Below are 27,630 nucleotides of genomic sequence, written 5' to 3' on the forward strand. Positions count from 1 at the left end.
GGGGGAGGGCGAGAAAAGGGAGGGGTGAGAGGTTAGGTGAAAGAGAGCCAAGAGAGCAAAATATGAAAGGAGTAGGCTTGGACAGAAAAAAAAGATAGATAAATAAATGATAATGAGAGCTGAAAGTAGAAGAGAATGGATTGTGCTGAAAGACAGGGTATGGGTGTGGGTAAAAACTGTGGAAGGATGGAGTCAGTTTTGAAAGTTATTGAACTTGATGTTGAGTCCTCGAGGCTGTTGTTCTTCAAGCATGTGCTGAGAATCCATGGAAAACTGCAGCAGGCCTCTGGCAGAAATGTTGGTGTGGGAACACAATAGTGTAATGAAGTGGCAGGCAACTGAAAGCTCAGGGTCGTTTTTATGGACAATAAGTATTCTGCAAAACAGTCACCCAGTCTGAATTTCATCTCTCCAATGTAGAGGAAACCACATTGTGAGCAGCCAACACAATAGACTGTACAGTAGTATAAATACAATGCTTCTTCATCTGAAAGGTATGTCTGGGGCCTTTGATCACTGACCTATTCTCACTCATTCTCAGATTATTATCACATGACATAGGTTGCTTTCAGCTCAGTTTACCCATTCTCTCCTACTCTCAATTCTCATAATCACTTAATTAGTTTTTCTTCTGTCCTGGCCCTACTATAATTAATCCTCTTGGTTTTCAACCCCTTTCATATTTCTCTCTCTCTTGGCTCTGTGTCCACCTATCTGTTCATCTCTCCCTTCAACCCAGCCCAATCTCACCTTCAGCATAATTACCACATTTTCCAAGCTGCTATCAGTTCTGATGAAATGTCACTGGACTCGAAACATTAACTCTGCTTTCTCTCCACAGATGCTACCAGACCTTCTGAGTTTTGCCAACAATTTATGTTTTTGTTCCTACTGATGTAATATGACTGCAGTTTGTATAAATTCTTTTGCCTGCTTAAACCAATACTTCATTCACCTGCTGATAAGCATCAGAGGCAGCAAGAGTGGGTCAATCTCCAAGTCAGTAATTAAACTGCTTCCTTAAAGTTGCTCTACAGCTGTAGCATTAAAATTGACTCATTGTTAGAAGATGTGGCGTACAATTTAAATTAGAGAAGGAGTGTACTTGTGAAGCAATTTGTGAAAAATCTGGATGTATTGTTCCTCGTTGATCAACCACTCCCACCCTGTCTTCCCCATCCACAAAAATGAAGGAAAATTTTCTTGTAAGTTTTCATCCTACAACGGCTAGTATAATTATTACAGATGTCGCTTTAAATTTATAAACCTCCTGTGATTTCCTTTGATCTCTCTCTCTCCATTGATTCCATTTGAAATGTTTGAGATTCATTGTACGCTAAGCTTGAGAAATCTGCAACACAAACTTTCATCATCAGTGCAAGGGTCCCTCCCCAACTAAAATCTCGTTACGTTGAGATCATTAGCAGTTCAGGAATGGCCATTATGCACAGAGCACGAATGATCAAAAAAGGAATGTGAGATTATTAATGCCAGTTGAAAAGATTCAGTGTTCAGACTCTTAATCACCACAGTGCAGAATCTCTGTTGCAGTTTGTTTCCGATTATGATTAAGAATATCCATGAAAAAACTGGCTAGTAGCAATTCTTCTATTCTTCACATTTTTAAAAATCATATCTTATGAACAACATAAAGGATGGTGTTGTTTTTAATGCCTCTCTTGCTTAAGCCAGTTCTTATTAAATTTCTATGTACAATGATTTGCATCAAATCACCATTACTCATCAGCATGATTATTTCAGCGATTGTGTCGATGCCTGTGCTGTTCTTCACTGATTTCAACAGTGATCCTTTGACCTAGGCAGAGTCAGCTAACATAAATATGTGTTAGCCTTCTGAGCTAAAAGCCTATAACTTTATTCGAATACACAGTAGGAATTTGTCTTTAATCTGCAAAGCAGCTCAGTTGAGTCAGTTGAAAAATATCCATTATTTAGCCATGACAGGATACATGTCTGGACAGTCATTTGCAACTGGCATGGTCAGTGTAAATTTGAGAACATGTGGCCCAAAGAACGTATATTGGATGCTTGTTATGTGAGGATGGTTATCAATTTAACATGGCATAAAAACAAATTTAATGGTTCATCGCTGTGTCTTTTCAAAGGCCAACTGTAACCATATGCTGAACCCGATTTTATTTTTGCCTTCGACAACCAAAGGATTTTCTGTTTCCTCAGTGATCACCTCCCAGTAATAGTCATTAATATTATGCACTCCTACAAGAATTTGTTGAGAAACAACTTGACTCTCGCCATGCTACTTTCATAATCTATAATGCATTGCTGGTCCTGCTTTCCTTCTTTAAATAGTTCAAAAGCTTGTACAGAAGAACTCCAATTGCCAATCACAGTTTGTGAACTTTAACAAGGGTCCATACTTGTTCTTTCATGAAAATTCATGATCTAAATGCATAATATATGTGTGTCACTTACATCCAGTTCTGGAGTCTTTTCTTTGCTGGCTCTTTCAATAATACCTATCAGAATGGAGCAACAATACACTCATTATAAAGCTACTGAATAAACTGCTTGGACTAGTAGTGAAGTGGAAAATCATTAGTCAAATGCTATTACTGTGAAAAGAAAGCAAAAACAATACTAGTAGGATATATTGTTTGAAAATTCTGATTCACTGTCAGGCACACACACAGGTTTGCAGCGAAAGAGATACTTGCTGTCTTCATTCAGCTCCTGCAAGCAGCCATTGAGAGTTGGACATTCAGGCTGTGAACATACCCTGCAATTCAACTAGATCATGGGTATTCTGTACCTCATATTACTGACTCACTTTCTTATCTATCTTGCTTCAATTTCTTAGTACCCTAACTGAAGCTATTGATCATATTTCACACCCTTTGGGAGTATAAAATCCAGAGATCTATCATCTTTTGTGAAAATCTCCCCACTTTGAATTTTAATTGGTCTTGTCTCTGGACCTAACATTATGTACCCTTGTTCTTGATATACCCCACCAGAGGAAATAGTTTCTCTATTTATACCTTATCACATCATTTAAATAGGAGAAAGTGAGGACTGCAGATACTGGAGATCAGAGCTGAAAAATGTGTTGATGGAAAAGCGCAGCAGGTCAGGCAGCATCCAAGGACAGCAGAATCGACATTTCGGGCATAAGCCTGAAGAAGCCTGAAGAAGGGCTTATGCCCGAAACGCCGATTCTCCTGCTCCTTGGATGCTGCCTGACCTGCTGCGCTTTTCCAGCAACACATTTTTCAGCACATCATTTAAATGTCATGAATATCTTGATCAGATTAACTCTCAAGTATTTATTCTCAAGAATAAAAAGTAGATTGAGAAAATTTGGCCTCATAACTTAACTCTTCACACCCTCACGTCGTACTTTGAGTATGCACCTCATCTCCTTCAAAGTCAAAGCACCCACCCTGAGATGAGAACAGTATAAAAACTGAAAGGAGAATTGTAATTCATGCTATTTTTAAAACCAAAATAGTTTTGATGTAATAGTGAATGACATGTATAACTAAAGTATACAGCTGGTTGTTTCTTTGAAAATAAAACCTATCTCACAGATTAAGTACAATTTTACTTCTTTCAGTTAACCTTCCAAAAGAATAGAACAGCTCAGAAGTAATGCTTCTTAAATCTTAATTCTGTAGCTTTGTCTTCATGGGATTAAATTTCTGGATTTCCTGTTTCTAAATAATTAAATAGTGGCTGCAGGAAGCTGGATTCTTACCTCTCTGGATTGTACTGACTCAACCCAGAAAGGAATTAATATTTTATTTTGAAATACATTTCCCTTACACAGAATCATCAAGTTACACGTGGCATATACTGCATAAATTAAACAAGATGTGGAGATGCTGGTGTTGGACTGGGGTGGACAAAGTTAAAAATCACACAACACCAGGTTATAGTCCAACAGGTTTATTTGTAAGTACCTGTTGGACTATAACCTGGTGGTGTGATTTTTAATCAAATTAAACACAGAAGGTGAAGTCTACATCTACACTGGCTTACATTGCACACAATGATCAGAGCTTACTACCCCTCTTTGAAGTTGGTTGAGGGCATGAACTGTGGATAATTAGGAGAGAAGGCGCAGAGTGGAAATCCCATCGCCTTTTGACTCCCCACTCTGATTAAATAAGGAGTGGAAATAGTCAAGGTCAAACTTTCAACCCTTAGAACAATTGAGAGTCTTAATGTTTAATTAAGGACCACTTAACAGCCTTATCTCAACTCCATTGGTATTCTACCAGTTGGGGGAGCGGAGAACTATGCGACAAAGGGAGGCCACCTAATATGTCCTGAGAGCTTACTGCTGCTGCAGCCCACAGCAGCTCCCTCACACTTAACCTTGTCTAAGCTTGCCTGACTGCTCCCAGTGAGGCCATTAATTATCTTCTATGGTCTCCATCTCTGCTATTGCTCTGGGTCTCTAATTGGCTCACTATTCTTCGTGTTGAACTCCACACTATCAAGAAACCACAATGGTAAGCAGTTAATCACTTAATTGACATTTAATTCCATTGGGATACTTGGTAACTGCTGCATTGGATTGCCATTGGTTTCCTGTCCAGTGGATGGAACAGCCATTAAATTCAGCTAAAGTTGAATTGTTAGCTTGTTACTCACTCACTGGTATGGGTGTAAGTTTGTGACAAATAAAATAATTATGAAAACCAATCTTGATGTTTCCTGGTACAGAAAGTCTCCTCCCAGGGTGTTGTTCATCTTGGATTTATGATCAGGTAAGATGCTTTGGATATTCTGTGTTTCCTGTTCATTGAGTGTTGTCAGGTATACTGTGAGATGCTGATTGAAGTTTTTCTTCCAGACTCTTTGAATCCATTGATAGTGAAAGTCCTGTAGCAGGGTTTCTGCTTATGCTACTATTTTGGGGCCAGACTGTTGGAGATGTTAGACCAAGCTTGAAAGTGGTTGGCCCAGCAGTTGATGGCTTATGTCATCTCATGAGTGACGTGAACATCGTTATGGCCTGTCAGTTGAATCATGATGTGGTCAAGTAGATGTCCATGTCTGGGGGGAGAATATTACCATGGAGTTGTGTATTTGTCTTTGATAAAATGGAGCATTAGCTAAGACATTAGTGTTTACTTTCCTTTACTGTCATTCCTTTTTAGAGGTTTGTGTTCCTTCCAGCTCTGGTGTTGAAACCATCGAGGAGAATCAGCTCATCTCTCTTTGGACAGGGGACAATAACTGCTCAAATCTGGAGCAGAATTCCTCTCTTTTTAGAATCCCTACAGTGTAGAAACAGGTCATTTGGCCCAATGAGTCCACACCTTCCCTCTGAAGAGTATCCCACCCAGACCTATGTCCCCTACACCTATTTCTTTATATTTCCCCTAACTAGTGCACCAAGCCTACATCTCCCTGAACGCTATTGGCAATTTAGCATGGCCAATTCACCTAATCTGGATTAGGGGAGGAAACCCACGCAGACATTGAGAGAATGTGCTAACTCCACACAGACGGTCCCTGAGGCTGGAATTGAACCCGAGTCCTTGGCGCTGTGAGGCAGCAGTACTAACCACTGAGCCACCATGCTGCCAAAAGGTGTAACTGCCACCTTTTATCTTTTGAGCTGAATATCATGTCTCAGTCAGAGCAGTGAAGTCAATGTCATAGTGTCGAACCTCCCAGTCTATGATAGTATTCTGTTGCTGCTGGTGAGATTGCAAGGGAGTTGGGGGTGTGGGGGCTGGGGGGGGGTTATGGTCGATGAAAATGTAAGTATTGCAGCCCCACACTATACAACAGTGATCACAATCCCTGTTTTTAGGTTGGTGTCAAAGTGCAGAGGGTATTCCTGAATAAATAAATGTCTGTAATACCAGCTGCAATAACAATGGTCTGAATTCAGAAATGGTCAGTTAGATCCTCCCTGTGTGAGAATTATATTTGTGACTCCTGTGCCCTGATGATTTCTGATACTGCAATCTGAACTGTCGCCCTCCCCTGCTCCTGGAACTGGTCAGCCCCACCTCACTCTGTGCAGGTTTTCACTAAGTTACCAATCTTTTTCCCTCTCTATTGAGTTGACTCTTGTCACTTCTTAAAAAGGACATTTTTATTCTTCTGCATCTGTGAGTTATACCTTGTTGAACTTAGGTTTTAAAAAAAATTACTTTACTGAGCCAACATCTAACAGGGAGTCTCCATATGCATCTCAAACAGAATCTGAAGTTAGCTCAAGTGATTTTATTTGCTTGGTATAAATATATGTAAAAGTAATAGGCATGCAATCCTTTTGCTTCAAATCATTCTCTACCTAATCTCTGTTGTGATTGATAAACTCATTCTCAGGAGTCTGGTTTTACTTCCTCAGTTACTGAGAGTACATGAAGCTAATTCATTGGAATTATTAAAAATACCGCATCGTTTGTTGTTCACATCTGACTAATATATTGTCAGCTACATGCAAATTGGTTTTGATGATGTTTAAATCCTAGGTAATGTCTAAATCTACACTCTGATTATTTGCGCAGCAAGCAAATGTTTCACAGTGGGTACCTCAGAAAGTAAACAGCTTAAGAACTAGCTAAGAAATACTAGCAAGCTTATTGATAATTTTCATATTTATTGGTGTGAAAAATGTAATAGAAAACATTTTGATTTTAACTAGTTTTCTGAACTACACTTTTCAATCAGAGAATCCCAACATCGCAGATAGAGGCCATTCAGGCCATCAATCTACACTGACCTTGCGAAGAGCACCCCGCTCAGACCCACCCTCTCCCTGTAATCCTGGGTTTATCATGGCTAACCCACCTACCCTGAACATCCCTAGATCCTGCAGGGTAATTTAGCATGGCCAAACAACCTAACCTGTACATCTTTGGATTATGGGAGGAAACCAGAGGAAACCCATGTAGACATGGGGAGAACGTGCAAACTCCACATGATCACCTGAGGGTGAAATCGAACCTGCGTCCCTGATACTGAGGCAGAAGTGTTAACCATTGTGCCACCGTGCTGTCCATTTTCCTCTCTTACTTAAACAGAAAAGCTACTGTTGTAAGTAAAAAAAAATCAAGTCATTAAACAATTTGGATAAGTGAGGTTAAAAACAACTACTGATAGTAATTCTTTTTATTCTTTCACACTCTTGTGCAATATTATGTTCATAAGCAGAAAATGCAAGCTAATGGCGTGTTCGCAAAATAGGGGATCCATGTATTTGCATTTCTGTCAAGCATAAAGATAAAGCATTCAGTCTTTTAAAAACTTGTTTCCATATAAACTGAGCAGCCTGGATGATTTTTTTACCATTTCACTGCACTAAACCTTTTTTAATGAATCACTGGCTATGATCTGATTAGGCAAATGACAAGAAGAAAAAATGACATTAATGCTATTTTGTTTTCTTTAATAACTCCATAAGGGCTACTATTACAAACTATAATAACATGATTTAATTCAGAATGGCAAAGTAGTGATTATTGCAGTTAGATATAAGTTTACATGTAGATGAAAAATTCTACACTGATTTGACAAGGTCCTTAGAAAAGAATGCACTTTGGGCAACTAAGACTGACAAATGCTAAAACCCATTAGTCTGCTCAATATTTTCCAAACTGAACTAATGGGAAATGCAAACAAAGATTGTTGGACTACAAAGTGTGCACTGTCTTATGTTTGGGATGCATTTAATGTATCTAAATTCAGAGAACCAGATGCAGTTTGGTATAACCAAGGTTAGGGACCCCAAGTATTCCTAGTTGAACTCCTCCTACTAGCACAGACATTGGTCATCTTTCTGTTAATCTAATGGTAAACGTGGTGTTCTGAGGTTTGCAATTGGTACATCACAGAAGAGCGATCAATTAGTCTGTTGCATCTGCACTGGTTCTCCAAGTAACAGTTCACTTGGTGCCACTCCATCACTTCCCACCGTAGCCCTGCACATTGTTCCTTTTCAGATAATAATTCACTTTTGATCAACTTGGTTGAACCTGCATCCACCTCACTCAGTCGGTGCAGTGCAGGTGCTATCACTTACTGTGTGAAAATGTTTTACCTCCCTGCTTCCTTTTGACAATTACCTTAAATCTGTGCCTTTCAATCCTTCCACCAATGGGATTTTTTTTCCCTATGTTCTCAGGCCAAACTCTGCATGAATTAAATGCCTCAATCAAATCTCCTCTCAACTTTCACTGCGTGAAAAGCAGTCCTAAAATTTCCAATCTATTTACATAACGGTTCCACAAATGAGGAACTTCAGTTATGAATTTTCAACGGCTACCACTGGGAACTATTTGTGCTATTGATGTGGCATTGGTTGAGCTGCTCAGTTCCCAGTTGCTTGCTATCATTTTACTCACTAAAACAAAGATTTCAGGGTGGATTAATTGCAGTTCCATTCGCACCATGGGGACTAGAATGAAAAGAGCCTGCAAACAAACACAGGGATTATGATGCATTGTTAACCTGTTACCATTTGGCATATTGTGCAGGCATGGCATCTTTGTGCTACTTTTCTCATTTACTGTCGTTTTGAGCAAGCGTCAAGGTTTTCCAGTGCTGCTCCGGAGTCCTGGCAGGGTCAGAAAGCCCTCCAGGCTGAAAAGACATGGGAGCAGATAATCATGGAGACCAAAGCTCTTGAGATGAAATGGACTGGTTTTCATAGTCTTTATGCACATGACAGACAACTTCTAATCCTGTGGATTGTGCGTCCACAACTATTGTACTGAATAGACTGGGATCGTAATCTGCTAAAGCATCCTTGGAAATCAACTTCCCTTTAATCTTCTTTTTTTAAAAAGCTGCAATCAGTTCCTGACTCCAATGCCATTGTTGGTCTGTTTTCAAAACCACCTTAATTAAGACTGACAAAATTGGGGATCAACCTTACCACAAGTAACATTTGCAATATACAAGTGCCAGTTAGTGATAATTTCTAACAAGGGAGACTCTAAGCATCATCCCGTGACTTTCAATGGATTCCTATCACATAATTGCCCCCACTATCATTATAGATTTAGATTTCTACAGTTCAGAAAGAAGCCCCATTTCCACACCAACCTTCCAAACAGCATCCCACCCTATCCCCACAAGAGTGTGGCTAACCAGGAAGGGCTTATGCCTGAAATGTCAACTCTCCTGTTCCTTGATTGCTGCTTGACCTGCTGTGCTTTTCCAGCACTGCACTCTACTCTGATCTCCAGCATCTGCAGGCCTCTTTTTCTCCTATCCCCATAACCTCACACTTACAATAGTTAGCCCAGCTAACCTGCAGATTCCTGGATTCTGCAGGGCAATTTAGCATGGCCAATTCACCTAACCTGCACATCATTACACTCTGGGAGGAAACTGGAGCACTCTGTGGAAACCCATGCAGACATGGGGAAAATGTACAAATTCCACACAGACAATCACTCAAGGCTGGAATTGAATCCACGTCTCTGCTGCTGTGAAGCAGCAGTACTAACCACCATGCTGTCAATCTTGGGCATTCCATTGATCAGAAACAGAACTGGACTGATCATATAAGTACTGTGGCTACAGTTCAGCTCCTGACTCTCCATCTACAAGGTACAAATCAGGAGTACGATGGAATACCTCCCACTTACCTCGATGAATGCAGCTCCAATAACGTTCAAGAAACTGGATACTCTCCAGGACAAAGCAGCTCACTTGGCTGGCACCACGTCCACAAAGGTCCACTCCCTCCACCATTGATGCTTGGAGGCAGCAGTGTGTACTATCTACATGGTGCACAGTTCACTAAGCTCTTTTGACAGCATCTTCCAAACCCAGCACCACTTCCATCTGGAAGGAGAAGGACAGCAGATACACCACCCTGACTCTGAACTATGTCACTGGTTCTTCAGTGTTGCTGTATCAAAGTCCTGGAACTCCCTCACTAATGGGAGATTTGTCTTCTGTGACTGAGCTTCGTGGTAATTTGCCTAAGGATCTGAAGATTTATGCCTCCTAGACCTTGTCATTTATGTCACTGGTCTGACTGTCATAGACTTCAGTTATGGTAAGCTGTCCACTAGCATTGATAAAACTGCTCTTGTATCATGTTAAAATTCCCTTTTCAGGCTGTTTTATATTCAAGCTGATTGGGCCAGACCTGTTTTGACTCTCTTTGACTTCACTGTGGAATATTGTCCTAATCTTTTACTCTTTCAACTTCTTGAATTATTTTCTTATTGCATGATTAACATTTTTCTGGGAGCTTCTTTTGTAGAAACTTGCCTCTGTTTTATAAGAGATGAAGATAGCTTTAATTTGCAATATTTTCTATTGTATGTCAACTGGTCACACTTGAATTGCTGTGCTCTTCCAGCACCACTGATCCAGAATCTGGTTTCCAGCATCTGCAGTCATTGTTTTTACCACACTTACAGCACACACAAGGGAACGTGATACTAATTTTCATTTTATTAAAAAAACACAAATCCTTTTGAAAACCTCACAGTTGTGGGCATTTCTCCTTGTCCTGCTGAGCAGAGAAACTTCATGACTCCTACTGCCTACCTTGAAGATAAAGGCTTGAAATATTGAAGCATAAATGCTGATACTTGCAAAGAATCCAGAATACATTTGTCTGAAAACCTCCCAGCAATCTTGATTTAATGTTTTGAGATGGTGATCAGTGTTTCATTGTTCCAAAAACTAGTGTTGAAAATACATCTGTTCCTGCCAGAGGAGCAAGTGAGTTACATTTTTTCAGCTGAAGGGTATTGAATACAATAGAAAGTGAAGGGTATGCAGTTTTAGGTTAAGGTTTGCGTTTGTAAACTTAGCATAATGTGCCATAGAGTATGCAGAACAGATTCTAGATTTGATAGCACCTTTTGAAATGTACTGCAAGATTATTAAATTGAGAGGGAGAGAGGATGCAGGACATTGTACTACCTATAAGTGAAAGCCTCTGAAATGCCTTTTATCCCACCACATTTTCTTTTCTTTACTGTTTTAGCCTTTTGTTTTCTTTTGTTGCCAACATGAGTGCTACTTTACTGTGATCTGGCATTGCAGGAACCACAATGTCCAATGAAAACATAAAATGATGGAAATACTCCATAGGTTTTCAGCATCTGTGAAGATAGAAAATATGAATTCATTGTTATTGTGACCATATGTGGTGTTGGTTTCATTATTGAATGTAATGTTTGCTATGACTATACAATTATATTAATATTTTCATACTTATTTGTATCAACATTTATCATTTTTATAATTGTTTCTTGAACATTTTGGGAGAGCTCACCACATAGATTCCATATCCAGATGTGACATTGGCCAAAAATAGATTTCTTCATCCTTGCTCAAAGGTTTATGCTTTGCAATATGACAATTCAATGTGTGAGATTTTCTTTTGGTTTGGCTCATTCACCTTCTGTTTAGATTTTATTTGGGCATTGTGGCAATGTGTTAAGCACTTAAAAGGGGAAATAGTAACTTGTACAGGAAGGGATTGTTGAGATTTTCACATTCTTCCACCTGTCATGAAAGAAAAGGAATTTAATCCTGAGAAGTGCAAGGTGATGCATTTTGGGAATAATAAGGAAAGGATATACACAGTGAAAGAGATCCTTAGGGAGTACTGAGCAACAAAGAGACCTGAGCACATGAGACTGTAGATCCCTGAAGGTGTCAGCACAGATAGACAGACAGGGTAGTGAAGATGATATATGGGATGCTTTCCCTTCATCAGCCAAGGTGTAGAATATAGGAGCAATGTTGACTTATTACAACTTTAAAAAATATCATTGGTTAGACCACAGACCACACTGTGCATTTCTGGTTGCTGCACACTCAGAAAGATGTGATTTGCACTGGAGAGAGTGCAGAGGAAATTCACCAGGAGATTGCCTAGGATGAGAAGTCTCAGCAATGAAGAGGCTGGGTTTGTTTTTCTTGGTTGGTGAAGGACCCATTTCTATGCTGAATGACTTGATGAATCTGTATACTTTTTACCTTCACTGTCTCAACAGCAGAATTTTCAGGATTGTTTGCAGTACTAACAAAGATTCAGGGACCAGAAATCTCTGCACTCAAGTGGGAATCATAACCATTGTTGGAAGTTTATTGTGAGATTTCTAGGTCAAAAGAGTAATGCATCAAGCGACTACAATTACCAGGTTTCAACACTATTAGGGGCCACCTGTAGCCTTGAAAGTTTGGTCAAGAATTGCCACAGTGAATATATATTTTAATTTGTTGGCATGAGAGCTATGCATGTAATAAAGAAACAATTTGCATGTTTAATATCAATAAACTGAAATAAGCAGATTCTCTGCTCACCAGCAGGTGATGTAATAATAGAAGTGGACAGAGCATCAATGTTATCAGAGCAATAATGGTATTTATTGAATCCATTTTGAGGTAGTAACTACACCCCCTTAACTTAGAAAATTTAGGAAGTTCAGATTACCACGAGGTTGTTCCCTTGTCCAAGCTCTCCTTTGCCTCGTCCCAGCCCGCCTTCACCCTTAGACATGATATATGCCAACATGGAACCAGAACATTAATAGACCGTCTTTAAAATATTCAACCTCAATTGTGGACGGCACGGTGGCACAGTGGTTAGCACTGCTGCCTCACAGCGCCAGAGACCGGGGTTCAATTCCCGCCTCAGGCAACTGACTGTGTGGAGTTTGCACGTTCTCCCCGTGTCAGCGTGGGTTTCCTCCGGGTGCTCGGGTTTCCTCCCACAGTCCAAAGATATGCAGGTCAGGTGAATTGGCCATGCTAAATTGCCCGTAGTGTGAGGTAAGGAGTAAATGTAGGGGTATGGGTGGGTTGCGCTTAGGCGGGTAGGTGTGGACTTGTTGGGCCGAAGGGCCTGTTTCCACACTGTAAGTAATCTAAATCTAAAAAATCTAAATTGACTACCCACCTCTTCCTAGCAAGCAGCAAATCAAACCTTCGCCTTCTTGATTCAAAATGATTCTGGGTCAGGATCATGTTTGTCTTTTTTCAGATGGGGCAATAAGTATAAAAGTTGGCAAGTCATGTTGCAGTTGTATAAAATTTTGGTCAGTCCACATTTTGGAGTATTGTGTGCAGTTGTGGTCGCCGAACCATAGGAAGGCTTTGGAGAGGACGCAAAGATTTAACAGCATGTTGCTTGGACTGGAGTTCATTATATCTACAGTATATATTAGCTAGGTGGGACAAACTTAGATTGTTTTGTTTTTGCTAGAGTGTCAGAGGTTTAGGGATGACCTGATAGAAGCAAATAAAACAATGAGAGGCATAGATAGGGTGGATAGTTGGAGTATGTTTCCCAGGGTGAAAATGTCAAATACCAGAAGGCAAAGTTTTAAGTGAGAAGTGGCAAATTTAAACTTCTTTTTCCAGAGTGGTAGGTGCTTGGAATGTGCTGCCAGGGACAGTGGTAGAAACAGAAACAATTTCCAAATTTTAAGAGGCACCCAGACAGATACCTGACCAGGCAGGGAATAAGGGGTATATGAAGCATGTGCAGGCAAATGGGATTAGTTTAGAATAGCATCATGGTGCAGACATGTGGGCCAAAGGTCCTGTGGGGATGTTATTCTATGTTTCTATAGTAGTGAATCAGCACGATGACCAGTGCCACCATGTTGCCTGCCCACCCATTTCCAATCCAGTTTCCAACCATTTCCTAAATCTATCCTCAAGAGTCTTTATAAATAGATCTTGCTAATTTATATATCATCCAATAGCTTGCATGATATAGTTTGGGTCATTGATTTTATTCAAGAAGAGTGCCCATGTCTACTTCAATCTTGTATTCTTCATTCCTGCCTGGATTTCTGGTTGTTAGTGATGAATTCCTCAATGTTTCCACTACAGGTCCAGAAGGTGCAGTGTTTGAACAATCAGTGGAAACACCTCACATCAGAGCCGAATCCTCACAAGAACTCAAGTAAGTAAATGATTTGGATATGTTTTGTAATCTTGGATTTGACACACTGCTACATGTTTAACTCTTTGCTCTGTGAACCAACTATATGCAAACAAGGTGAACATCAGAGTGGCCTTTTGCATTTGCAGTTTTAAAATGGTAAAATCTGAGTTTTGAAACTGTCTGAATAGAAAGATTGCGAAGGACCCTAGCAGGGACTCAGTTACCACAATAATGGTTACCCTCTCTTGCCGTGAATTGGGTGAATAGTATTCAAATCCAGAAACTTCAAAACCAGTGAATGTAAATTTAGCAGAATCTTGTACAGAAAAGTGCCATATTTGCCACCACGTATAATCCCTGCTAAGTACGCAAAAATGTATTTTATTCATTCCAGGGATGTCAGTGATTCCGCCTATGTACTGTCAATACTTAATTATCCTTGACAAGGTGGTTGCAATCTGCCTCTTTAAACAGATTTGATGTAGGTACACCCGCAGTAGGGGTGGGGTTGTGACCGTCTTGCCTAGAACAAAAAGGACAGCTAATAAATGGGAACACTGACACTTGAAATTTTCTCTCCAAGACACACTCACTATCCTGATTTCAAACTATATTCTATATATTCAACTATATTGAACTATATTCAAACTTCCTGAAGAAGGACATGTGCCCGAAACGTCGAATCTTCTGTTCCCTAGATGCTGCCTGACCTGCTGTGCTGTTCCAGCAATAAAGTTTCAGCTTTGATCTCCAGCGTCTGCAGACCTCACTTTCTCCTCTTCAAACTATATTACCCTTTCATTGCTGTCATTGGGTCAAAATCCTAAAGATCCCGTTCTAACTACGAGCAATGTGCACGTGCTTGCATCAAATGGACGGTGGTGGTTAAAGGTAGCAGCTCACCACCACGTCCTTACAGGCAATTGAGGATGGGCAACATACATTGACCTTACCAGTGATGCCCCTACTTAATAACCAAATGAAATAGAAACCAACAAAAACAGCACACATTCACCTGTACATTCAGGTGAAGATTGTGACTATTTTGTATCAGAATATGAATAATGCAAGTCAAAAGCATTAAGTTAACATATTCTAAAACCTAAGAGGAAGATCGTCTTGGGCAATGCAGAGGACATGGGACAAAATGAGAAAAAGAGGAACCAAAGGCATAATCTAAGGATAGCATTAACAATTAAAATTAACACTTGTTTGCTTTGACAATCTATGGAACTGAATATTGGTCCCCACCAAGGAAGGGAATAAGCTGTGAATATACTGTTGCCAGCTGGTGTGTGGATGGCCCTACCCTTTTCACAGTGCTGGCTACTTCTGTGGATGGCAGAGCTACCTTACCCTTTCCATTACTTACCTTTTACAGGTGGTGGTGGTCAGGGTTCAGGTGGCAATGTCACTGCACTAGCAACCTATAAACATTTAATATTCTTGGGACATCAGTTTCAATCCCAACATGGCAAATGATGAAACTTGAATCCAATTTTAAAGTGCAGAATGAGAAAAGCTGGACTAATGGTGATCATGAACAATTGTTGTAAAACTCCATCTGGTTCATTAATGTCCTTCAGGAAGGAAATTCCCACATGTGACTCTTGACCTATAGCAATGTGGTTGACTCTGAATTGCCCTCTTTGCACATATAGTGATGGACAATTAATGCTGACCTAGCTATCAATGCCCATGGACGAGCACTGAACAAGGACTATAAAATTGAACATTTTTAAAAAATTTCTTTTGTTTTTCTGCTTCTTTATATTTCCTGCCTTGATTTATTTTTGTATTTTAAGATGGCACCAGAGGGTGGTGACACTGCACAAAACTTTTCACAGTTTTGTAGATAAAAATGATAAATCAAATCAAAATCCAAGAATGAATGAATAAATGTGCCCTCCTGAGGCGTCAGACTGGCATTTCAGCTTTGAGTCTGCCAGCCACCTGTAATTGGACTGGGAACCTATCTCCCTGCCTATTAAGAAAGCTGCCCTCATAACAAGACCAAAGAGTCACTGTCTCCCTGCCCAAAATGAATTTGGGACCCACAAGTAGTGCACCTGATGGAAAAACTCTTTCCACATTGTCACAAAATAGATCACTTTCAGACATTTATTTTCTACCCTACTGACTGAGATTCATCCAAATAGCATGTGATAATGTGAATGATGCATTCTACAGCTTGATTAAAATTAATTTCTGAAAACACATTAAGCTTTATAGCTGGCAAAGGAAAAATATCTTACTGGTGAAACACTTGTCTATTCCTCATTCACCACATGAACAATGTCATGTCATGAGTACTCAGCCAGAGACAAGGCCTTTACTCACTGTCTGCTGATGGGTTTTTCCTGAGCTCTTCACATGGCAGTTTTTGTTAATGGTTAGTTAGTTTGCTATTGCCTTCCACTCTCAGGGGTAGGGCAAGGTGTGAAGTGTCCATACTACCTCAGCCAGAGCAGGAGGGGGAGCCCATGTCTTTGATGCTGTTCTAAACCATTGGACTTGCTGGCTTCCAGAGAAAAAAAATATGTAATGGCCTAAATCTTCCAATATGGCAAGGTGCCTCTATTTCAACTTAAATAACCAAAGAAGCATAGAATCTCTACAGTGTGGAAACAGGCCATTTTAGCCCAATAAGTCCACACTGACCCTCTGAACAATAACCCACCCAGACCCATTCCCCAACCCTATTACTCTACATATCCCTGACTAATGCATTTAAGTTACACATCCCTGAACGCTATGGACAATTTAGCATGGCTAATCCATCTAACTTGCACATCTTTGTACTGTGGGAGGAAAACTGAGCACCCGGAGGAAACCCATGCAGACAATGGGAGAACGTGCAAACTCCACAGAGATAGTTGCCCGAGGCTGGAATTGAACCCTGTCCCTGGCACTGTGAGGTAGCAGTGCTAACCACTATGCCACCCTCAGTGTTTCAAGACACTGAGAAAGGCACACCATGCAGCCATATGTGGTACTCGCACATGAAGTTTAAATTTCTGATTGCCTGTTGAACCCAGTCAGATTGCTCCGCGATTTCAATGGCAGTCAGCTTAGATGGCCAGAATCATCAAGCTGTGGATTTTTTTTTCCCAGGGATTTACAAAGAGCTTTTTCATAGCAGGGTCAAAAGTTCGCTGTGCAGTGTAACTCAAAGTAATTTAGCTGCAGTATCAAAGTACAAGAAGAATCACAAAACTCTCAGTCCATTCACCAGCCCCCCAACCCCCACCCCCACCCCTCCCAGCAATGTTCATTGTCATACATTGGGTAAAAACAATGACTGTAGATGCTGGAAACCAGATTCTAGATTAGAGTGGTGCTGGAAAAACACAGGGAGAAAGTGAGGTCTGCAGATGCTGGAGATCAAAGTTGAAACTTTATTGCTGGAAAAACACAGCAGTTCAGGCAGCATCCGAGGAGCAGTAAAATTGATGTTTCGGGCAAAAGCCCTTCATCAGGAATACAGCTGCAATACCAACCACGAGCAGCTTGTAGTTGGGGTAGAGTAGTTGACATCAATCTTCTTTTCTACAATATATAAACAATATATTTGAATTAAACAATGAATATCTGAGTTGCTAAAAGACAGATGTCCAAACCATAAATGAAGCTAAGAGACACATTAAAATGTCATTTTGAAAGGATGATGATGTAACCTAGCCGTGGTGGAAGCTTCACACATGGAGGGCCTGAGATTTACTGGTGGATGTTAATGCTTCCTCTCCAAGGACACCAGGGTACAGATAAAATCACAGAAAAGAAGCAGGCAGGCGTGCGTAACAAATAGCTCCATAGCCCACTGCTGGGACCAGTTCATGGTTACCTTGGCCAGGCCCAGGAGCAGATCCATAAGGAGGACTTCACCTTGGCCTGGTCCTCTCCACAAATCCTTCTTCCTACTAAATTAAATATAAAAATAATTCTACACAATGAAAGTAGACAGTAGACAGTCCCTAAGGGGCATTGTAACAATCCAAATATAATCAGCAGAAACTTATAAAAAGAAAATTGAAAGTGATCAAAGTCAAATTTAAAATATTCTTATCTGGGGCAAAGATGCACGCTAGCCCTTACAGTGCCTACCAGTCTCCACAGGCAATCCCCCTTTCTCCGCTGAGCTTAAGGGCCTATCTGATTAGCAGTAGTAAAGGATAAACCACATTTGAGTCCCTAATTGGAAGAGACACTTGTCATAAAGAACACAACATAGTTTATTGAACAATAGAAATAGTACTGACCACTGTTGTCCCTGAACAGAGTTTATCCCACTGTTACTGTGTTTGCTAACCACTCACTTTCCAGAATCCCTAGCTCTTTCCTGCCTGGCTGATGTCAAAAGTGTCCGTATTTTCAGAAAGTGTAGGGTGCTATAGGGGAGAGGGTGTGAGTGGAGGTTTTTTTTGGATTATGTAGAGGAGAAGAATTGTACCATTACTCTGGGTATAGTTATTGAGCATGTACACAGGGAGCTTTGAAGGAGTGACATTAGTCCTCATAAAACTGGAGCCTGAGTGTGTAAGATTCCAAGTTGTCTCTTTCCATTCTTTATATTTAGTAATGTTCAATAAAGCCTGTTGCTGTTCACTCAAACAGTAGTAATCTCCCATTAGTCCCGTGCAAATTCAAGAGAATGAGTACTGTCGGTGGTGGTGATGGAGGTAGGGCAAACACTTGTGGGCTGAGGGAGTGGCTTGTGCATTGTCAGGTGAATAAGGGGGAGTTTGCATTGCTATTGGATTGAGGCTGTACCATTTTAGAGACTGATGGCTTCGTTTTGTTATGACCATCTATAAGTTTGAAATTGTGGTCTTTCTTTCTCAAGCTAGCCACTTAGTTCACATCTGCAGGCATTTATGGCTGTACAAGTCCATTTTCCTTATTATTTTAAAAGTATATTTTGCAATTACAAGTAAAATAAATGCTCAAAGTACTTCAGGATTAATAACTATTTAAAACAATGTGGGCTAACAAACTGATTATGGACTTTAAGCAGTATGTCTCTAGTTCATGATAAGGAAAGAGTGTAGTTATGCCAAGAATACTTGACTGTCTGACTCTGTTCATCCCAGTAGAGTTGGCTCTGGAAGATGCAAAGGTTCCACTGTAAAATGGTAAATGGGCAGATTAAATCGCAGTCAGCCTTGGGTACTCTTTTTTTTCCTTCAGCACTCTTAGGAGAATTTTGGCTAGTATCATTAAAAATAGCAATGAAATGTTATCTCCTGCTCCTCCTTCAATTATATTTTGGCCTTTAAAATTTCTGTTTTTACTGTCACAAGAGGTATTTAATGAATTATGTTAACTGACATCTGAAAATATACATTGATGTTGTTTGTATATTTACACTTTTAAAAACATTTAAAATATATCTCTGGAATTTAGACTTCCTGCTGATAACAGTACTATGGTTGATAAAATCTGTACCATAGTAAGTATAAAGTATGATTTAATAACATGACAAATTTTGTCAGTACACCAGAGTGCAAGCTAATTACAAAATATGTAAATGTCAGCAACATATTTAGAAATGATTGGTTGACATCATTACCAAGAAGTCTGTTTCTTTCAAGGTTAGTTTCATGGGCCAGAATTTGCTGTCAAAATAATGGTGAGGCTAATGGTGTTCAGCATTATTTATGTACAAATTGTACAGCAGTATCAGGCATAGTGTGGAAGCCCAGAAATTGCTGTCCCTTTTGTCGCACACTAGTAGCTCATGAAGACATCTTGCTGTCTAGCTCACCAATGGAATCCATTGAATAGAATGGAATTACTATATTTGCAAAGTAGATTTGAACTAAACCCACTACAAGTGTTGTCATTTCATGCTGAATCGTTTATTTAGCATAATAAGTGTGAATTACTGCCAGTGAATTTCTTTCATACTGAAAGATATAAATATGAACTCAGTTCAAGTTTTAATTGTTGGATATTTTAATCATGAAAAATGTAAAATGTTACTTTTTTTTATTTTCCCTTGTTTCTATGTGTCTCTGAATCCAATCTATTTCTGCATTCTCCTGATTTGATTGAAAACTCATTCTAATTGACGTTTTCTTCTCATGAATTTCCAATGTGTTTGGTAAGAAAAGTAAAAGTTGCTTACCATGTTCAAATAGGTCACATGAGTATGCAAGGGCAAGTATAGCTAACAGCAGAAGCCATTGGATGTCCTGTTATGGAAATTTATGGTCTACCATTTTTACAATCTCTTTTAGATCCTGTATAAATTACATTATAATTCAACATATACACTGTGCACATTTCATTCCCTATGTGCAATGACCTACTCAGTCTTCGACACCTTCTGCAAAAGAGAAATTGAGATCAAGCTGTTCAAACTCAACATTTTTGGAGTACAAATGAAGGAAAGAACTATAATTAATGTGTCTTTCACAATATCCCAAAGTGTTTCCGAGCCAAGATATACTTTTGAAGTGTGGTTACTATTGCAGTCCAGCATAACAGACAACTTCTGCACAACATCATTCTAATATAAGCAATTAAATATATGATCAGTTATATGTGATAATGTACATTAAGATTTTCAAGGAGAGCATTGAGTATATTTTTCCCTCTGTTAAATAATGTGCTATAACTCTTCATGACCAATGAGGAAAAATTAGCATGAAGATGTGCTTTGTAAATGGGCTATAACAATAAACTATCATAATGATCCTTGAATACTCCAAGCATCTAACAAGCTGTTTAATCAGTGCAAATTATGAAATATCCATGAAGTGTATAAAGTTTGTGCAATTCAGAGTACTTTCCCTGCCTCGCTATCATTAAGCCACTGCTAGAAGCATGGACTCGCAACAAATTGTAAAAAGTACAAGCATTGCAAATCTTTGTCACATTGATTCAGGGACCCATTAAAAATTTGATGAATCCTGAATCCAGGATTCATGATTCTATTCCTGAGCTTTTCGATGTTCATCACGGTCCTTTTAAGGTGGCAGGCTGGCTTGGATCATGACCCTGGGCTCCGAGCTTCCAACTTGGCTGGGTCTATTGCAGAAAAAGACATGACCCATTATTCTGCAAATTTCAGAGTTGTAATCTTTGAAGGGTTCTGGTTCACCTCGTAGGTTTCATGAAACAATATCTGTAAGAGGGAACATTTTTTGAAAGGTAAAGTCCTCTTCATTTCCTCCAAGTGACCCTGCCAAGATATGATTTACGTACACACACAAGTCCATTGTGCTCATGCCAATTTATACCCCTCCTCATACCCCCATGACCTCTCATGACCGCTTGCCAAAGTACAGTATCTCCATGCCCATTCTCCTACTGTACACTTAGAACTGCAATGAACTCTATATAGTGGCAGTTGTAAATGTAAGAAACACTATTCATTTATAACTTTTCACATGTTAAGAAAAACACCTTTCTACCTTAGAATAATTAAGTTTGGATGATTGATACTTTTTAAAGTTCTAAGCCATGAAACTACACGGCACTTGAAACCCTTTACTCTTCAGTAAATGAACATTATGAGGGGTGACCAGGTGGCTTGCAGTGCCAGGGACCTGGGTTCAATTCAAGTGACAGAGTGGAGTTTGAACATTCTCCCTGTATCTGTGCAGGTTTCCTCCCACAATACAAAGATGTGCAGGTTAGGTGAATTGGCCATGCTAAATTGTCCATTGTGTTCAGGGATGTGTAGGTTAGGTGCATTAGTCAGGGGTAAAAGTAGAGTAACTGGGTAGGGGAATGGATCTGGCTGGATGTCTCTTCAGAGGGTTGATATGGACTTGTTGGGCCAAAATGGCCTGTGTTCATACTGTCAGGATTCTCTAATTATGATGTTGATATAAACCAGCTGGCTGGAGCTGTCACTCAAAAGCTGGGACATAACTGTTACAAACAATCTAACTGTTGTCTGCGTTCTTTGCTGTGAGAGCTCAACCAAATAACCAAGATGGCCATTTTAAATAGCCCATCTCTACAGCAGTCAATCTTGTGGCTGAGCCCGAACCTCTTTGTTTGGCCAGACTTTAACCAAAACCCATTACTCCAGCAATGAAGATTACACCTTGAGAGACAGTATTCCCATATTGCAATGCTTGTATGTTTTATAGGAATGCAAAGCCTGGAATTTCTCCAACTTTCACTACCTGCCTTGAAGATGTAAATCCAGCCTCTTGTCATGAATAAGCATATTTATCAGTGTAGACTTGATACAAGGTGTCAAAAAGCACAGAATTAAAGCACAAAGATAAGACACTAGTTTTACCTATCATAGTTTAGGCAAAAACGTACAGATATGGAAGTGGTGTACTTGATGTGTAGCAAATGTTATTCCTGCAGAGAAATACTTAGACAGACATAGCATATGAGGTATTAAGAGTGAAAATAAAATCCATTTTTATGTAAAATTGTTGACCAGGGAAATATTTCCATTGAACAAATTGAACGCAACTGAAGTGCATCAAGAAAATTTACCACCACCTTGTCAAGGACAATTAGGGTTAGGAAATAAATGTTGGCTTTGCCAGCAACACTCTCTTCCACCAGTGAGTAAAACAAAATCTGCCTTAATTAAAGCATGTTTCATTGTTTAAAGATACAATTTATATGTGCTGTATAAATCATAGCACATTGGTCCTCCCCAACAACCACTTCACACAACAGGAGCAGTCATTAGGAATTTGGATGCAGAGAAAAGTGTCCAATTAGTGTCCTTCTCAACTTTGAAACTGAAAACAGGGAGCGCTGACTCAACTGCCCTGCACAGCTCATTGTATAACTTGCCCTCTTGTTGAATGAAGCTATACACAGGGAATTCTGATGCAAACAATGTATTGTCCATAAAATAAAAATTGCATTTCAAATATTTGTTCTGTATAGATCAATGAGAAAAATAATGGTATGCCATGATAGGCCATGATAGCTAAAGTAATGTATTTGAATGAGTGAAGATTGACTACATGGTTTTTCTCATCCCCCCCACTCCCCATGAACGCTTTATATGCCAAATACATCAGAACCAGCCAATTTTAATGAAAGATTTCACGTGGTACATTAGAACCTTTGGTAGATGTGGTGAGATGTAACCCTCACAACTGATTTTGATTGAAGGTAAGGCTATGGTGAGTAGTGATATAGTGAGTATTGATTGCATCAGAATTAGCCTTTTAACTCAAGGCTTCCATTTAACTTTTGGAACATCAACTTCTGTCTGAAGGGGTGGTAATTATTTGGAGAAACCAACAGGAATTAAGCAGATGAAAAACCATTGCTGGGGTACTGGTGCCCAGGTTAGACATCCTGGAAGAATTGGGATTCTTCAACAAAAATCCCTCTCTTTGGAGTGAAGATATCAGATTTGTTTGGAGAGCTCTAAGAGAATATCACTCAGCTTCTCAAAGTCCACAGGAAAATCTAGTTTAAAAAAAAATTGGCTCTCTTTCTGCTGCCAATATTTTTGGAAAACATTAGAACATTGGTTAAATTTTACTTTTGAGGTCCTTGCCTGTTTTGGAATCCCATCGAATCTGCTGTACAATCAGTACGATCATATGGCTGATCACACACTTCACTGCTGTTACTCACACCATCCTGGTAACCATGGACACCATCTGTAATCAGAAACCTATCAATCTCGACCTTTAAACAAGTTGGAAGACTGAGCTTCCATAGCTCTCTGTAATAGAAAATTCCAAGAGTTCACAAGCCGCTGTAGAAACAAAATTCACTTAATCTCTGACCTAAATTACAATCCATTTCTTCATAAATTGTCTCATTAGATTAGATTAGATTACTTACAGTGTGGAAACAGGCCCTTCGGCCCAACAAGTCCACACCAACCCGCCGAAGCGCAACCTACCCATACCCCTACATCTACCCCTTACCTAACACTACTGGCAATTTAGCATGGCCAATTCACCTGACCTGCACATCTTTGGACTGTGGGAGGAAACCGGAGCACCCGGAGGAAACCCACGCAGACACGGGGAGAATGTGCAAACTCCACACAGTCAGTCGCCTGAGGCGGGAATTGAACCCGGGTCTCTGGCGCTGTGAGGCAGCAGTGCTAACCACTGTGCCACCGTGCCGCCCACTCGTCTCCTGGATCGAGTCTCTCCAATCAGGGGAAATATGCATCTAAACCGTCTATTCCTGTAAATATTTTGACACATAGAAACATAGAAAATAGAAACATCAGTAGGTCATTTGATCCATTGACCCTACATAACAGAGAGCCTCCTTGTCAATTTCAGCAGATCATGTTCCTGTGTCTGATAATACTGCATCATAGACCAGTTGAGACTCCCATTTGGTTGGTCCTGAAAGAAGGTTTCTCCTTAAACCAAAGCTGAAACATCAACTGCTATGATGGTTGAAAAAGACAGATGAGTGTGAAAGGACATCTCTGAATGTCAACACACTCTTGATCCTTGGAAAAGCATTCCTTTTGATGTGATTCTAACACCAGCCTTTGTTTTATTTGCTAGCTGTCTCAAGAATTTTGTTGTAATTGCCAAGCAAGTCAAAACTTTTTGCCAAGTGCTTCACCTTCCAAAGATTTAGAGTCATAGAGATGTACAGCATGGAAACAGACCCTTCGGTCCAACGAGTCCATGCCAACCAGATATCCCAACCTAATCTAGTCCCATTTGCCAGCACCCAGCCCATATCCCTAAACCTTTCCTATTCATATACCCATCCAAATATCTTAAATATTGCGCTTGTACCAGCCTCCACCACTTCCTCTGGCAGCTCATTCCATATACGTCCTCTGTGGAAAACATTACCCCTTAATTCCCTCTTATATCTTTCCCCTCTCACCCTAAACCTATGTCCTCTAATTCAGGACTCCCCCCACCCAAGGGAAAAGACTTTGTCTATTTATCCTATCCATGCCCCTGAGAATTTTAGAAACCTTTATAAGGTCACCCAGTCTCCAACGCTCCAGGGAAAACAGCCCTTGCCTATCCAGCCTCTCCCTATAGCTCAAATCCTCCAACCCTGGCAACATCCTTGTAAATCTTTTCTGAACCCTTTCAAGTTTCACAACATCTTTCCGATAGGAAGGAAACCAGAATTGCATGCAATATTCCAACAGTGGCCTAACTAATGTCCTGTACAGCCGCAACATGACCTCCTAACTCCTGTACTCAATACTCTGACCAATAAAGGAAAGCCTACCCATACACTGCCTTCACTATTCTATCTATATGCGATTCCACTTTCAAGGAGCTATGAACCTGCATTCCAAGGCCTCTTTGTTCAGCAACATTCCTAGGATCTTACCATGAAGTATATAAGTCCTGCTAAAATTTGATTTCCCAAAATGCAGCACCTGACATTTATCTAAATTAAACTGCATCTGCCACTCCTCAGCCCATTTGCCCATCTAATCAAGATTCCATTGTAATCTGAGGTCATTTTTTTCACTGTCCACTACACCTCCAATTTTGGTGTTATCTGCAAACCCATTAACTATACCTCTTATGCTCACATCCAATCATTTCTATAAGTGACAAAGTAGACCCAGCACCAATCCTTGTGGCACACCATTGGTCACAGGCCTCCAGTCTGAAAAACAACCCTTCACCACCACCCTCTGTCTTCTACCTTTGAGCCAGTTCTGTATCCAAATGGCTAGTTCTCCCTGTACTCCATGAGATCTAACCTTGCTAACCAGTCTCCCATGGGGAATCTTGTCAAACGCCTTACTGAATTCCATAAAGATCTTGTCCACTATTCTGCCCTCATCAATCCCCTTTGTTACTTTTTCAAAAACCTCAATTACGTTCGTGAGACAGGATTTCCCACAGACCTTCCTGAAGAAGGGCTCATGCCCGAAACATCGATTCTCCTGCTCCTTGGATGCTGCCTAACCTGCTGTGCTTTTCCAGCAACACATTTTCAGCTCTGATCTCCAGCATCTGCAGTCCTCACTTTCTCCTTTCCCACAGACCAAGCCATGTTGACTATCCCTAATCAGTCCTTGTCTTTCCAAGTATCTGTAAATCTTGCCCCTCCGGATTCCCTCCAACAACTTGCCCACCACCGTCAGGCTCACCGGTTTATAGTTCCCTGGCTTGTCCTTACCACCTTTTTTTGAATAATGGTACCACATTAGCCAACCTCCAGTCTTCTGACACCTTACCTGTAACTACTGATGATACAAATACCTCAATAAGGAGCCCAGCTATCACTTCCTTAGCTTCCCACAGAGTTCTTGGGTGCACAGGTAGTTTTTGAGTCGCAGGCAGATAGGATAGTGAAGAAGGCATTTCCTTTATTGGTCAGAGTATTGAGTACAAGAGTTGGGAGGTAATGTTGCGGCTGTACAGGACATTGGTTAGGCCACTGTTGGAATATTGCGTGCAATTCTAGTCTCCTTCCTATCGGAAAGATGTTGTGAAACTTGAAAGGGTTCAGAAAACATTTACAAGGACGTTGCCAGGGTTGGAGGATTTGAGCTATAGGGAGAGGTTGAATAGGCTGGGGCTGTTTTCCCTGGAGTGTCTGAGCTGAGGGGTGACCTTTATAGAGGTATACAAAATTGAGGGGCACGGATAGGATAAATAGACAAATTTTTTTCCCTGGGGTCAGGGAGTCCAGAACTAGAGTGCATAGGTTTCGCGTGAGAGGGGAAAGATATAAGAGACCTAAGGGGCAACTTTTTCACACAGAGGGTGGTACGTGTAATGGAATGAGCTGCAGAGGAAGTGGTGGAGTCTGGTACAATTGCAACATTTAAGGGGCATCTGGATGGGTATATGAGTGGAAGGGGTTTGGAGGGGTACGGGCCAGGTGCTGGTAGGTAGGACTAGATTGAGTTTGGATATCTGGTCGGCATGGACGAGTTATACCAAAGGGTCTGCTGTATATCTCTGACTCTATGACCTGATCAGGTCCTGGGATTTATCCGCCTTTACCAGTTTCAAGACACCCAGCATTTCCTCCTCTGTAATATGGACATTTTCAAGATGTCACCATATATTTCTCCACATTCTATATCTTCCATGTCCTTCTCCACAGTAAACACTGATGCAAAATACTCATTTAGTATGTCTCCTATCACCTGTGGCTCCAAACAAAGGCTGTCTTGCTGATCTTTGAGGGGCCTATAATCTCCCTAGTTAGCCTTTTGTCCTTAATGTATTTGTAAAATCCCTTTGGATTCTCCTTGATCCTATTTGTCAAACCTATCTCATGTCCCTTTTTTTTTTGCTCTCCTGATTTCCCTCGTCAGTATACTCCTTTATACTCTTCTAAGGATTCACAAGATCTCCCCTGTCTATACCCGACATTTGCTTCCTCCTTTTTCTTAACCAAACTCTGACAGGAGCCCTAATGACTGAAGATTTACCATTATACTATTACTGTTGACAATTTGTCCCAATGACTGAATATATTTTTTATTGAAAATGTATCCTTGTCATTAAGGTTGAGCCATTTTGCTTATGAGCAATTTAAGGCTTTATGCATCTCCATTCATATCCTTCAACTTGTCCCATGTATCAATACCTCATCTATATGGCTATGACTCCATGAAGACCTTGTAAAATACTCGACATATGCATCAAAACGTCTCTGGGGCTGAAACAATCCCAACCAGACATTTGTTGAAACAAAATCTCAAAGTTTAACCATGTAAAAAGCAACCTTGATTATCCAATGATCCTGCTTGAACCTAATGATTTGCAATAAGTTTCAGGAAAGCTTGACTTCTGGTTAATGTAGCTAAACTCTCATCAGCTGTAAAT

The 27,630-nt window shown here is 40.2% G+C and overlaps 1 protein-coding gene across 2 annotated transcripts in view; it reads left to right on the forward strand.

Moving 5' to 3' along the window:
• Nucleotides 1–27,630, forward strand: part of LOC122549979 (zeta-sarcoglycan) — a 972,906-nt gene that overhangs the window by 892,813 nt on the left and 52,463 nt on the right. For both annotated transcript variants that reach the window (XM_043690307.1, XM_043690318.1), the window contains exon 6: nucleotides 13,828–13,900. In XM_043690307.1, the coding sequence (XP_043546242.1) occupies nucleotides 13,828–13,900 (73 nt within the window). The remainder of the gene's footprint in view (nucleotides 1–13,827; nucleotides 13,901–27,630) is intronic.

This window comes from Chiloscyllium plagiosum, chromosome 1 (genome assembly GCF_004010195.1).
Source record: "Chiloscyllium plagiosum isolate BGI_BamShark_2017 chromosome 1, ASM401019v2, whole genome shotgun sequence".
In the NCBI taxonomy this organism is placed as follows: domain Eukaryota; kingdom Metazoa; phylum Chordata; class Chondrichthyes; order Orectolobiformes; family Hemiscylliidae; genus Chiloscyllium; species Chiloscyllium plagiosum.